Source organism: Aureococcus anophagefferens (assembly GCF_000186865.1).
Source record: "Aureococcus anophagefferens unplaced genomic scaffold AURANscaffold_14, whole genome shotgun sequence".
NCBI classification, from domain to species: domain Eukaryota; class Pelagophyceae; order Pelagomonadales; family Pelagomonadaceae; genus Aureococcus; species Aureococcus anophagefferens.
The window spans coordinates 590,040-601,737 of record NW_008705574.1 but is presented as its reverse complement, the minus strand read 5'-3'; the positions used below and the strand labels follow the sequence as shown (position 1 = coordinate 601,737).

The window sequence follows — 11,698 nt, the reverse complement described above, 5'->3', positions numbered from 1 at the left end:
CCTGGACCTACGGCGACACCGTCGTCATCGAGGTGTCCCTCCGGTCCTTCGCGGGCGACACGTTCGCGGGCGCGCGGACCTGGGACCTGTCGCTCTGGCGCTTTAATTGGCCCGCGGGGCCCACCTTCGTCGCGCTCGTCGCTGATGCTGCTGTGTCGCGGAGCGACGGCATCCTCGCGGCGTCCTACGTCGTTCCTTCGTCGCTCGCGGCCGCATCGGACTACTTCCTCCGAGCCAAGGAATATCTGACCGAAGTCGAGTCCGACGGTGCGTTCTTCTCCATCGCGGCGACCACACCTCCTACGGCCGCGCCGACGGCGGCGCCGACGGCGTCGCCGACGTCCGCGCCGTCCGCGCCGGGGCTCGTCGTCGCCGACGTGGAACATCCCTGGTACGTCTACGGCGCCGTCGTGACCGTCTCGTGGCGCTACACGGGCGCGCTCGCGTCCCTGGCGGGCGCGCCCGCGCGCGTCTACCTCGTCGCTCCCGACGGGTCCGAGGCGCTCGTCGGCTACGATGCGACGAGCCCCTACGCCTACGCCGTCGACGCGAGCCTCGCCGCGGGGAGCGGCTACGCGTTTAGGGTGGCGGACCTGGCCAACGGCGTCGAGGGGTCCTCCCCCGGGACGTTTTCTATCGCCGCGTCCGCGCCGCCGACGTTCAAGCCCACGATCACGCCCACGATCACGCCCACGGTGTCGCTGAAGACGGGCGCGCCGACGATGCTCGGCTACACGCACCCGCCGTCCGCGACGCCGACGACGTCCGCGCCGTCGCCCGCGCCGAGCTCCTTCCCGACGAGCTGGTGCCACTTCGACGAGCCGGCGATTTGGGGCGACACGACCTGGGACGCGGGCTTCGCCTGGGCCATCGAGTGGCGCTGCGCGGCGGCGCCGAGCCTCGTGCACCTCCAGCTCGTCCGCGACGGCGCGGCCCTCCAGTTCATCAGGCTCGACGTCGACGCGGCCGCGGTGACGAGCGTCGCCTGGGACATCTCGCTCGACGTCGAGCCGTCGGCGGCCTACGCGATCCGCATGGTCGACGCGGCCGACGAGGGGCTGTGGGTCGACAGCGCGACCTTCGAGATCGTCGGCGGCGCGGCCGTGGCCGCGGTGGCCGCCGGCGGCGGCAGCGGCGGCGGCGCCGACATCGTCGAGATCGCATGCTTCGCGGTCGCCGCGCTCGCCATCGCCGCCTTCACGCAGTACGTCGAGTACGTGCAGCGCGACCTGGATCGCGACGACGGCAACGTCAACTACATCGCGATTGCGCTGGCCATGTTCGACTTTTTTAGTGATATGCAGTTCGCGTGGACGGCCTTTGCGTCCGAGCGCACGGTCGTGAGCCACATCGGTCTCGCCATGCTCGTGTGGGTCATCGTGGTCATGGCGGCGAACACGCGCGTGCTCCTGGCCGTCAAGGGCCGCCACGCGCTCGACGAGGCCCACATGAAGACGCACCCCAACATGTACGCGGTCCTCCACGTCGTCACGGCGACGAGTACGGAGCTCCTCGCCATCTTCCCCTGGCGGAGGCCGCTGGGACCGGGTGCGTCAAGCGGCTTTCCGGACGAAAAGTGCATCGACGCCGTCGACTACAGCGGCTGGTTCGAGGACGTGCCCCAATTCTGCCTCCAGATCGCCGTCTTCGTCCTCGGCTCCAACGACGACCTCGACCCGACGCTCGTCGCGTGCGCCGTCTTTACGGTCGTGACGATGATCGCGCGTGTCATGATCAGGAGCAGCCAGCGCGACTCCGGCGGCGCCCTCGGCCGGCTCCGGCGCACCGCGTCCGGGCGGAACCTGGGCCAGAGGGTCAGCCCCGCGCCCGCGTCCGCGTCCGCGTCCGCGCCCGCGCGAAAGGCCGACGCCGTCAAGGCCGCGAACGCGAACGCGAACGCGGCGGCGAAGGCGCCCGCACCGGCGCTGGCGCCCGCGCCGGCGCAAATGGCCGCGCCGGTGCGAAAGGCCGACGCCGTCAAGGCCGCGAACGCGAACGCGAACGCGGCGGCGAAGGCGCCCGCGCCGGCGCCGGCGCCCGCGCCGGCGCAAAAGGCTGCGCCGGTGCAAAAGGCCGACGCCGCCAAGGCCGCGAACGCGAACGCGAACACGGCGAACACGGCGACGAAGGAAATTTTCGTCGTGGGCGCCAAGATGAAGGCAAAATACAAGGCCCACGGCGCCTAGTTCCCAAGAGAATTGGGGGCAGGCAATATGATGGGTCCAATTCGATAACAAAAACTTTTTTTGGTCAATAATTTGATCTACTCTCGAGTTCGCTTACACACGGGGGGCACAGGGAGGAGGCGCATTGGGCTTTCGAGCCTAGGCGATGGGCGCGCCCACGATGCGCGAGACGTCGAGGACGTCGACGGAGAGGACGACGAGCAGCGCGAGCAGCGCGAGGTACTCGAGGTGCACGGGCGCCGTGGTACGTAACTCTTGCACAAATCATGAGAATGGATTTTAGCAATATTTCCAATTCGGGCATTCTTTCAAGTTCAGAGACTACTGCAGGCATATTTAATGGCATATCTAATGATGGTGCACAAGATTATGAGGTATTTGATCAAACTACTAAGCATGACGTATTTCCAGACGATCCAACTCAAGACATATGTTACCCCCTTTGGCGGCTGCGTAAGATGGAACCGTTGTACTCGACCTCGCGTTACGCCGGGCCCGGAGCGGACCCCTCCGCGGCCGCGCGGCGCTCGAGCTCGAACTTCGAGGGTCCGCGCGGCGGCGCGACGATGCCGCTCGGGTCGCGGCCGTCGAGCCAGCCGTCGAGCTTGGGTCGCACGGTAAAGTAGCCGCCGCTGGGTCCAGCCTTGAAGCAGTCGACGCGCCGTCGTTCCTCGTAGAGCTGGACCATGGGCGTGAACTTGACGTCGTCGGCCGCGAGGAACTCCGACTCGCTCGCCATGTCCGCGACGTCCGGCTGCGACACCTCGAAGAACGCGACGCCCTTGGCCTCGTACTCGGCCGACACCCGCTTGAGCTTGGGCCGGATGGCGCGGCACGCGCGGCACCAGGGCGCGGAGATCAGCACGGCGACGCGGCGGCTCCGCGCGACGGCCGCGTCGAACGCGGGCCCGTCCTCCAGCGTGTCGAGCCCGCCGCCTCGCACGAAGACGCCGCCGCCGTTCGCCGGCGCCGGTCGCACGCGCAGAGAGAACGACGACGCGCCGACCCAGACCAAGAGGAGCACGCCCCGCCGGAGAGCCATGAAGTCCCACTGCCGCCGTGTGCGAAGCAGGCGTGGGTGTTGCGCACGACGAATGCGACGCAGGTCGTGAGCGCGTTGCGAGAAGTCAGAAGCGAGACCTCAGAAGCGATAGTGAGCGTGAACTCGCGCTTTGCCGAGACTCAGGCGCGAGCTGTAGGGCGCAGCAAGTCCATGCCCGAGGGCTCTCGGCCGACACGTGCCTTGGTTGAAGTTTTGGTTGCCGTTCAAAAGCAGAAGAAAAAACGCTCCCACGATTACCGCACCACCCGCGCGACGACCGCCCCCACACCGACGCGCGCCGAAAACAGCAGCAGCGCGAGGCACGGCCCCGCGGCGGCCGTCTTCGCCTCCGGCGCCGCGAGGCCGCGGACCCGCGGCGCGACGGCGACGTAGGGCACCTTGGCGACGGCGAGCGCGACGTCGGCGACGGCCGCGACGAGCGACGAGCGCGCGAGGCGCGGGAGCGCGACGAGCGCGTAGGCGGCGCCCGCGGCCCGGAACCGCGACGCGCGCAGCGCCGGGCCGAGCGCGAGCGCGATCGCGAGGCCTGGGCAGCACAAGAGAGATTCAACGTCGCTTCAACGTGAGTGTTCCGCGCGCGCGCGTTCCGGAAAACGCATCCACGCTTCGAGACCGTTCCAAGAGATGATCGCTCGTCCAAAAATCAGCCAAAACGAGTGGAAAATGGCCGAGATCGGAGCCTTTGAAGTTGGGAATTTCGCTCTCTTGTGCTGCCCTGCGCGAGGCCGCCGCGCGCCGCGCCGTAGAGGCAGTCGGGCCCCGCGGCGGCGCGGACGACGACCGCGACCGCGAGGGCGAGCCCCGGCCGGTCCTCGCCCGACGCCGCGCGCGCGAGCTCGCGGAGCGGCAGGAACGCGCCGAACGTCGCCAAAAAAACGCGGCACCAGCCGCCGGCGTGGGGGGCGCGCCGGTTCGCCCGGGACGCCGCCGCCGCCGCCGCGCGGAGTTCCGCGAGGCGCGCGGCGGCCGCGGGCCCGGCGACGTCCGCGGGCGCGTCTCCCCGCGCGTTCTCGAGCCCCAGGAGCGTCGGCCAGGCCGCGCCGGCGCAGGACACGACCGCGGACACGGCCCAGGCCGCGTCGCGGGCGCAGGCGAGGTGGAGCACCGTGTTCCCGTCGGGGTCGACGGGCGCCGCGAGCACGGCGCCGGCGTCGTCGCTCGCCTCGAGGCGCCGCGCGAGCTCTTCGAAGAAGATCGCGCGCGCGCCGACCTCGAGCGCCGCCGCGAGGCCGTCGAGGCCGCGGGCCGTGGCGACGTCCCAGGTGCGCCGCGCGCGCGCGTCGCGCGCGGCCTCCGCGGCGTCGGCCTCCGCGGCGTCGGCCCGGGCCGCGGCGGCCGCGTCGTCGCGCCCGTCGGCGTCGCCGCCGCCGGCGAACGACGCCTCGACGGCGGCGTAGGCCGCGTTGACGGCGGCCATGGCCTCGCGCGAGCCGCGGCGGTCCGGGTGGTGCAGGAGCGCGAGGCGCTTGTAGGCCCTGCGCGCGGCCGCGCGCGAGCAGCCCCGGGGCAGCCCGAGCTCGGCCCACGCGGACGCGTCGTCGCGCGCCGCCGCCGCGTCCCGCTTGGCGTCGGCCTCGACGCGGTCGCGCCGCCGCTCGTGGCCCGTCGGGCAGAGGTAGCGCGCGCCGCGCGCCGCGCGCGCGCGGGCGAGGCCGAGGAAGAAGCTCGGATTGTAGGCGACGAGGCGCAGGAGCGCGACGGGCTGCTCGAAGAGCGCGCCGGCCTCGCCGCAGCGCGCCCAGTAGGCGTAGAGCGCCGCGTCGTCGCGCGACCAGAAGCGCAAGCCGCTCTCGATTGTTTCGGGGGCGGTCGGATCATAATAGGCTGCCATCAGACGCGAGATGCCATGCGCCACGCCAACGTTGTCCCTCAAGGTGCCGAGGTGCCGCACCTCACATTTCATACTCGGCAGCCCATAGCGTCGGTGTGTCTCGGCGCCGCCGCCGCGCCCCCCCCCAAGGTGCCGAGGTGCCGCACCTCACATTTCATACTCGGCAGCCCATAGCGTCGGTGTCTCGGCGCCGCCGCCGCGCCCCCCCGACGCCCCCGGGATGCGGTTCACGTCCCAGGACCGGACGGTCATGCACTACGAGGCGCGGCGCGTCCTCGTCTCCATCGACAACGGTGAGCAGGCGCTGAGCATCGTCGACCAGCCCCGGGGCATGATGAAGCGCGTCTTCCACCGCAAGCCGAACCGGTGCATCGAGCTCGACCGCGTGACGCGGCTGGCCCTGCGCGGCGGCACGATGCTCGACATCGCGACGGGCTGCGAGGTGCTGAGCCTCGAGTGCGCGTGCGCCGAGGACGCGCGGCGGTGGCTCGCGCTGCTGCGGGCCCACTGCGGCCAGGCCTCCTGCCCCGACGACGACGCGCCGAAGTTCGGGGCCGCGCCCCTCGCGCCGTCGCCGAGCGGCTCCGAGGCGTCGTCGATCCTCTCCGACGACCCGTCGCCGAGCGGCCGGCGGCGGCCGCGCGTGGGACCCATCGGCGCGAACCTCGAGGCGCTGCCCCCGGCGAGCGACGGGCTGCCGGACTCGTCGCGGCCCCCGAGCGCGTCGTCGGCCGAGGAGCTCGGCTGCGTGAAGCTCAACCGCCTCCTCTACATCGGCGGGCGGCCCGTCGCGAGCGACAAAGCGGCGCTCGAGCAGCGGAAGATCACGCACGTCGTCAACATGGCCGTCGAGTGCGACGACTACTACCCCGAGTCCTTCGCCTACTACCGCGGCGACTGCACGGACAAGGCCGGCGACTCCATGGCGCGCCACTTCGAGAAGCTCGTGGCCTTCATCGACGGCGCGAAGCGGGAGCGGGGCCGGGTCCTCGTGCACTGCAACAGCGGCATCTCGCGGAGCTCCGCGGCCGTGCTCTGCTACCTCGTGCGGCGCGGCCCCCACAGCGGCCTGCCGTCGTCGCGGTCGACCACGCCGCCGCCGGAGGCGCCGTCGGGCATGACGCTGCTCGCCGCGCTCGCGTGGCTGAAGGACCGGCGGCCCATCGCGAGCCCGCACCCGACCTACATGTTCGAGCTCGTCGCCTGGGAGGCGACCTGGCACGCCGGGCCGCCGTCGCTGAACGCGGAGACGTACCGCAACAACCGCTACGAGTGCGTCGACCGGCTCCGGGGCGAGCTCACGGACCCCCGGAGCTCGCTCGCGATCCTCGGGAGCGCGCGCAAGGACGCGTCGAACCAGGACCTCGCGGGCATGAACGCCCAGTTCCGCGCGCTGAACCGGAGCGGCTCCCATTAATCTGTTAATGGACGCTTATTTGAGCGGCACGACGACGTCGAAGTGGTTCGTGCCGACGCCGACGGGCTGGCCGACGACGATGCGCGCGGACGGCGACGCGAGCGACTCGCGGCCCTCGGCCATGGCCGCCTTCGCGAGGAAGTCGGCCGTGGTCTCGAAGGACATCTGCAGGTAGGGCGACGAGTTCTGGGCCATGGCCGTGCGGTTCATGGCCTTGTAGGCGCCGTTGAAGGTCATGTAGTCCGCGATGAGACTGAGGTGGTGCGGCTCGACCTCGATGCCGTAGACGCCGAAGACGCCCATGACCTCGCGGACGATGGACGCGCGCGCGGCCTCGACGCCGTAGGTGCGCAGGATGCCGGAGATGTCGTTCGACTCCAGGTTGTCGACGTCGACGGCGTCGGCGAAGCCCAGCGTCTCCTTCCAGATGGCCTCGAAGTTGTCGCCCTCGACGACGACGCCGCCCGTCTCCGCGCCGTCGACGACGCGGTCCGGCACGAGCACGGCCCGGGTCACGCCCTTGGCCTCGCGGACCACCGTGCGGCCGCAGGCCGCCTCGACCATGGACGCGAGGGAGCACCGCGGCGCGCCCGCGCCGACGTCGACGACGACCTTGAACGCGAGGCGGTCGCGGAGCTCGTCGAAGTGGCACGTGCAGCCCACCTCGACGGTCTTGGACCCGACGGCGGCCCGCGCCTTTTTCGGCGCCTGCTTCGCGCCGGCCGGGCTCCGGCCGGGCGCGGCCTTGGCCGGGGACGCGCCGCCGTTCTCCTCGTCGTCCGAATCGGACTCGTCCATGGCGGTCTCGACCGCCTCGTCGTCGTCGCCGCCGTCGTCGTCGTCGTAGCCGTCGACCTCGCGCTTGCGGCCGAATTTCAGCGTGCCCTGCTCCGCGTCGTCGGCGTCGTCGCCGTCGTCGTCGTCGTCGTCCGAGTCCCCGCCCTTGGCGCCATTCGCCGCCTCCGCCTCCGGCTTGGACGCGGTCGGCATGGGCAGCTTCTTCGCCGGCGGCGCCGTCATCGTCTTGACGAGCTTCCGCACCGCCGCCTCGAGCTTGCGGCAGAGCCCCTGCGTCTCCTCGGGCACGAGGCCCGGCCCGAAGTGCGCGACGATCTTCGCGTCCTCGTGCAGGCGGAACGTCGCGACGTACTCGCGCCGCAGGAGCCGGTTCTTCGAGAGGTGGACGCGCTCGCGGCAGGCGATGCCCTCCTTGAGGTCCGCGAGCTCCAGCAGGCAGACCTTGTTCAACCCGTCGGCGAAGGTCCGCGCGCGCGCCATCACGGAATCGTCGCGCGACGTCAGGGGCAGGGTGATCTGCGGCGTCTTGATGTGGTCCGACGCGGTCATGATGATCTCGCGCAGCCGGGGGATGCCCAGCGTCACGTTGCCCGCGCCGTGGCCCGCGAGGTGGAACGTGTTGAGCGTCATCTGCGTCGACGGCTCGCCGACGGACTGCGCCGCCAAAGCGCCGACGGCCTCGCCGGGCGCCGCCAGCGACCGCGCGTACTTGCCGTAGACCGCCGCGCGGATGTCGGACCCCGCGTCGCCGCCGTCCAAGTCGTCCAGCAGCGCTTCCAATTTGTCGGAGACGGCGCCGAAGCGCCAGGGCGCGTAGCGCGCGTTCAGGGGCTGCCGCGCCGCGAGGCGCAGGACCTCGACGCAACGGCCCTCGCCCGCGGCGACGGTCCGCGGCGCCTTCTTCATGACGGACCCGTCGTGGTCGAACTTGACGTCGTAGACGTCGCCGCCGCGCGCCCGGACGACCGTCGCGAGCGACCACGACGACCCCTTGAGATCCGCGCGCGTCCGGCCCTTGCCCGCGATCTGCCGCGCGTCGACGCGCGCGCCGACCTCCAGCGCCTCGAGCGCGTAGCCGCGCCGCGCCGCGAGCACCTCGGCGCCGAGCGCCTCGTGCGCGCGCGCGTTCGCCGCGTCCGGGCCCTCGCGCGACGCGCCCGCGCGGTGGTTGTCGCCGAGGATCTTTAATTCCTTGGCGCCGCTGAGGAAGTGGGTCTTCATGACGTCCAGACCGTCGTCGCCGTAGAGGAACTGGACGACGGACCCCTCGGCGTCGCGGACCGTGTGGTCCTAGCACACCGTGAGCTCCTCGAGGTGCTTCACCAGACACCGCTGGAGGTAGCCGGAACGCGACGTCTTCACCGCCGTGTCCACGAGGCCCTCGCGGCCGGCCATGCAGTGGAAGTAGTACTCCTGGGGCCGCACGCCCGTGAGGAAGCGGTCCGTGATGAAGCCGCCCGCGCGCGGCGACTGGTCGTAGGCCTCGAAGCAGGGAAGCGCCTTGCCGTTGGCCATCAAAGGCACGCGGCGGCCTTCCAAGGACTGCTGGCCCAAAGCACACGAGACCTGGCTCTGGTTCACGATGGAGCCCTTGGCGCCCGTCGTCACCATCAGCGCGAAGGAGTTCTTCGGGAACATCGTCGCCAAACCGTTCGGGAGGCAGGCCTTGACGATGGCCGAGTGCGCGGGCGCCAAGGCGCCCTGCATGTGGCCGTCGAGCGCCGCGCCGCCGCCGTCCTTGGACAGCACGGCCGCGAGCTCCGCGCGCTGCGCGAGCGTCGCCGCGCGCGGCGTCGCCGCCGCGAGCGTCGGGTCCGCGACGCCCGCGGGCCGCCGCGCCGCGAGGAACTCCTTCAGCGCGTCCAGGCCCGTCTGCTCCGCCTTCAAAACCAGCGCCGCGCGCGCCTGCTCCGCCTTCTCCGTCAGCACGAGGTCGCCGATGCCGCAGGTGTGGCCCTCGACGTAGCGGAGGTACAACGTGAACATGCGGGAGATCGCGTCCAGCAACACCGCGGCCGCGTGCGCGCCGTACAATTCGTAGATCGCGTGGACCAACCCGTTCGCCGACGCGCCCACCGTCGCCTTGTCCAGCACGCCCCGCAGGACCCGGCCCTTGCGCACGTAGACGAGCTGCTCGTCGAGCCCGGCGAAGCCGCCGATGGCCTCGGCCTTGACCTTGGCCTTGCCCTCGAACCTGTGCCGGAACCAAATCTTCAACCCGACTTCAATGTGCGCGTATTCGAATGTTTTGACACAAGCTCTTCGGCTGGGCTTCGAGAACTCGACGAGAGCGATCGATCCGTCCAAAAATCAGCCGAATCGACTTCGATTTGACCGAGCTAGAGAATTCTCAAGTTTGGTCAGGACCACCCAAACCAGTGGTTGGTTTCGGCACAGCCTCGAACTCCTGGACGAAGTCGTCGCGGCCCGCGGATGCCGCGAAGCGCCGCGTGACGTGGGCCAGCACCAACGAAATCAACTGGCGGCCCGTGTAGAGCACGCGCGGCTTCAGGATCGCCGGCCGCAGGCCCGCGATGCGCACGTCGACGCGCGACGCGTCGCCGACGACCACGCGGCACGTCTCGTAGGCCATCTGGCAGAACATGTCGCGCGGGATGAAGGAGTCGGCCATGGACAGCTTCACGGCGCAGTCGACGTGGTCCTGGATGAGGCCCCGGAGCGGCTTGCCGTCCGTGGGCACGACGTACTGCTCGTGCGTCGCGGCGATCAGCTTCGCCTCCGCGCGGCAGAGCTCGCTCTGGGGGAAGTGGCAGTTGATCTCGTCCCCATCAAAGTCCGCGTTGTAGGCGTTGCAGTTCGCGTAGTGCATGCGGAGCGTCTGGTGCTCCCGGAGCGAGTCCGCGGCCAACACCTTGGCGACGTGCGCCATGATCGACGGCTTGTGGAGCGACGGCTGCCGGTTCACGAGGAAGCAGTCCCCGTCCAGCACGTGGCGGCCGACGCGCTGGCCCGGCGTCGTCAGCAGCTGCTTCGCGAGCGCCGCGCGCTTCTTCACGGACGTGATGCGGCTCAAATCGACGCGGCTCCGGCCGCCGCCCTTCAGCTCGACCCAGTTCGCGCCGGGCCACGACGCGTGGCCGTTGACGACCATGGACCGCAGCAGCTCGACGTTGTGGGGCGTCACGGGCTCCGGGTAGGACAGCTCCTTGGCGAAGCGCACGGGCAGCCCGATCTCGCCGTTGCCCAGAAACGGGTCGGGAGAGATCACGGACCGGCAGCAGAAGTCGACGCGCTTGCCCATCATGTGCTTGCGGAAGAGGCCCTCCTTGCGCTCGAGCAGCTGCTTGATGCCCGGCGGCTGGTCCTTGTTCGACGACTTCGACGAGTCGATGAAGTTGTTGACCTCGGACTGGAGCTGGAGCCAGAGCTCGAGGAGCTTGTTCGCCTTCTCCGTGCCCGACTTGCGTTTGGCCTCGTCGCCGTCGACGCCCAGGCCCCGAATCTCGCCGGAGAGCGTGAGCACCTTCGAGAGGGTCACGTTCTGCGGGTGCTCGGCCATGACGCCGCCGACCAGCTGCGCGGGCCGGAACCGCGGCGGCGGCACGGCCATGACCTCCAGGAAGAACTTGCGGTAGCCGCCGGCATCGCCCGCGCCCGTCGCGCAGAGGTCGACGCCCAGCAGCGCGTCGAGCGCGAGGCCGTCGTGCTTCCAGAGGAGCATGAGCTGCTTCATGACCTCGGAGCAGGTCAGGAAGAGCTCGCGCTTTTCTTGGGATTGCAGAAACGCGCCGCCGAGCTCCTGGTCGTCGTCGCTGCTGTCGTCGTCCGACGACGCCAAATCGTCTAAACCCGGCCGCTTGATCTTCTTCGCCGACGCGTGGGCCGACCTGGGCGGCCGGATGCCCAGCGCGAGGTCGCCGCGCGCGGACCGCTGGTCGAGGGGCTGCTGGAAGAACTTCGTCGCACCGTCCTTGCGGATCTTGCGCTGGGCGGCGCCGCAGGTCTCGCAGCGCACGGCGGCGCGCAGCGCGCCGTAGAACTCGCGCGCGCAGCGCTGGCGCTCCGCGCGCGCGTGCGCGCCGGACTTGGGCGACGTCAACACGCCCGACGCCGCGTCCGCGCGCACGGCCGCGCAGAAGGCGGCGATCTGCCGGCGCCGCTCGTCGTCGCCCTCTCTGCCCTCGTCGACGCCGGCGCCGGACGTCTTCTGCTTGCGGCCCCGGGGCGGCATCTCGAGCTTCTCCAGCCGTTGGAACTCGCCGGCGCAAATCAACGTCATCCGCGCGACGTAGTACTCGACGACGGCCCGGTCGAGGCGCAGGGCGTTGCAGTGCAGGCACTGGGTCTGGAGCAGCTTGTGCGCCTGGCCCATGAGCAGGGGGTTGTAGCACGGAACGGGCAGCTCGACGCGGCCCAGGTGGCCGTGGCAGTTCCGCTCCGTC

General features: G+C 70.7%; 4 protein-coding genes across 4 annotated transcripts in view; 2 read left to right on the top strand and 2 right to left on the bottom strand.

The window, feature by feature from the left end:
* AURANDRAFT_65386 (hypothetical protein) overlaps nt 1-2,186 on the top strand; it is a gene marked incomplete at both ends in the record, with an annotated part of 5,711 nt that extends 3,525 nt beyond the window's left edge. Inside the window, one exon of the mRNA XM_009040315.1 lies at nt 33-2,186. Within this exon, the coding sequence (XP_009038563.1) occupies nt 33-2,186 (2,154 nt within the window). The remainder of the gene's footprint in view (nt 1-32) is intronic.
* A 138-nt stretch (nt 2,187-2,324) lies between these two features.
* AURANDRAFT_65385 (hypothetical protein) lies at nt 2,325-5,080 on the bottom strand (the record flags this gene model as incomplete). The annotated part of the gene is made up of 4 exons (XM_009040225.1): nt 2,325-2,438; nt 2,803-3,237; nt 3,492-3,775; nt 3,904-5,080. The coding sequence occupies 4 exons, from the start codon at nt 5,078-5,080 to the stop codon at nt 2,325-2,327; spliced, it is 2,010 nt and encodes a 669-aa protein (XP_009038473.1).
* Nucleotides 5,081-5,846: 766 nt separating this feature from the next.
* Nucleotides 5,847-6,278, top strand: AURANDRAFT_6916 (hypothetical protein; the record flags this gene model as incomplete). Its single annotated transcript, XM_009040316.1, has 2 exons — nt 5,847-6,125; nt 6,186-6,278. Coding segments are annotated over 2 exons (372 nt in total), but the record flags the coding sequence as incomplete, so codon positions are not given.
* Nucleotides 6,279-6,512: 234 nt separating this feature from the next.
* AURANDRAFT_65384 (hypothetical protein) lies at nt 6,513-11,628 on the bottom strand (the record flags this gene model as incomplete). The annotated part of the gene is made up of 3 exons (XM_009040224.1): nt 6,513-8,585; nt 8,658-9,489; nt 9,701-11,628. The coding sequence occupies 3 exons, from the start codon at nt 11,626-11,628 to the stop codon at nt 6,513-6,515; spliced, it is 4,833 nt and encodes a 1,610-aa protein (XP_009038472.1).
* Between the last annotated feature and the right edge of the window lie 70 nt (nt 11,629-11,698).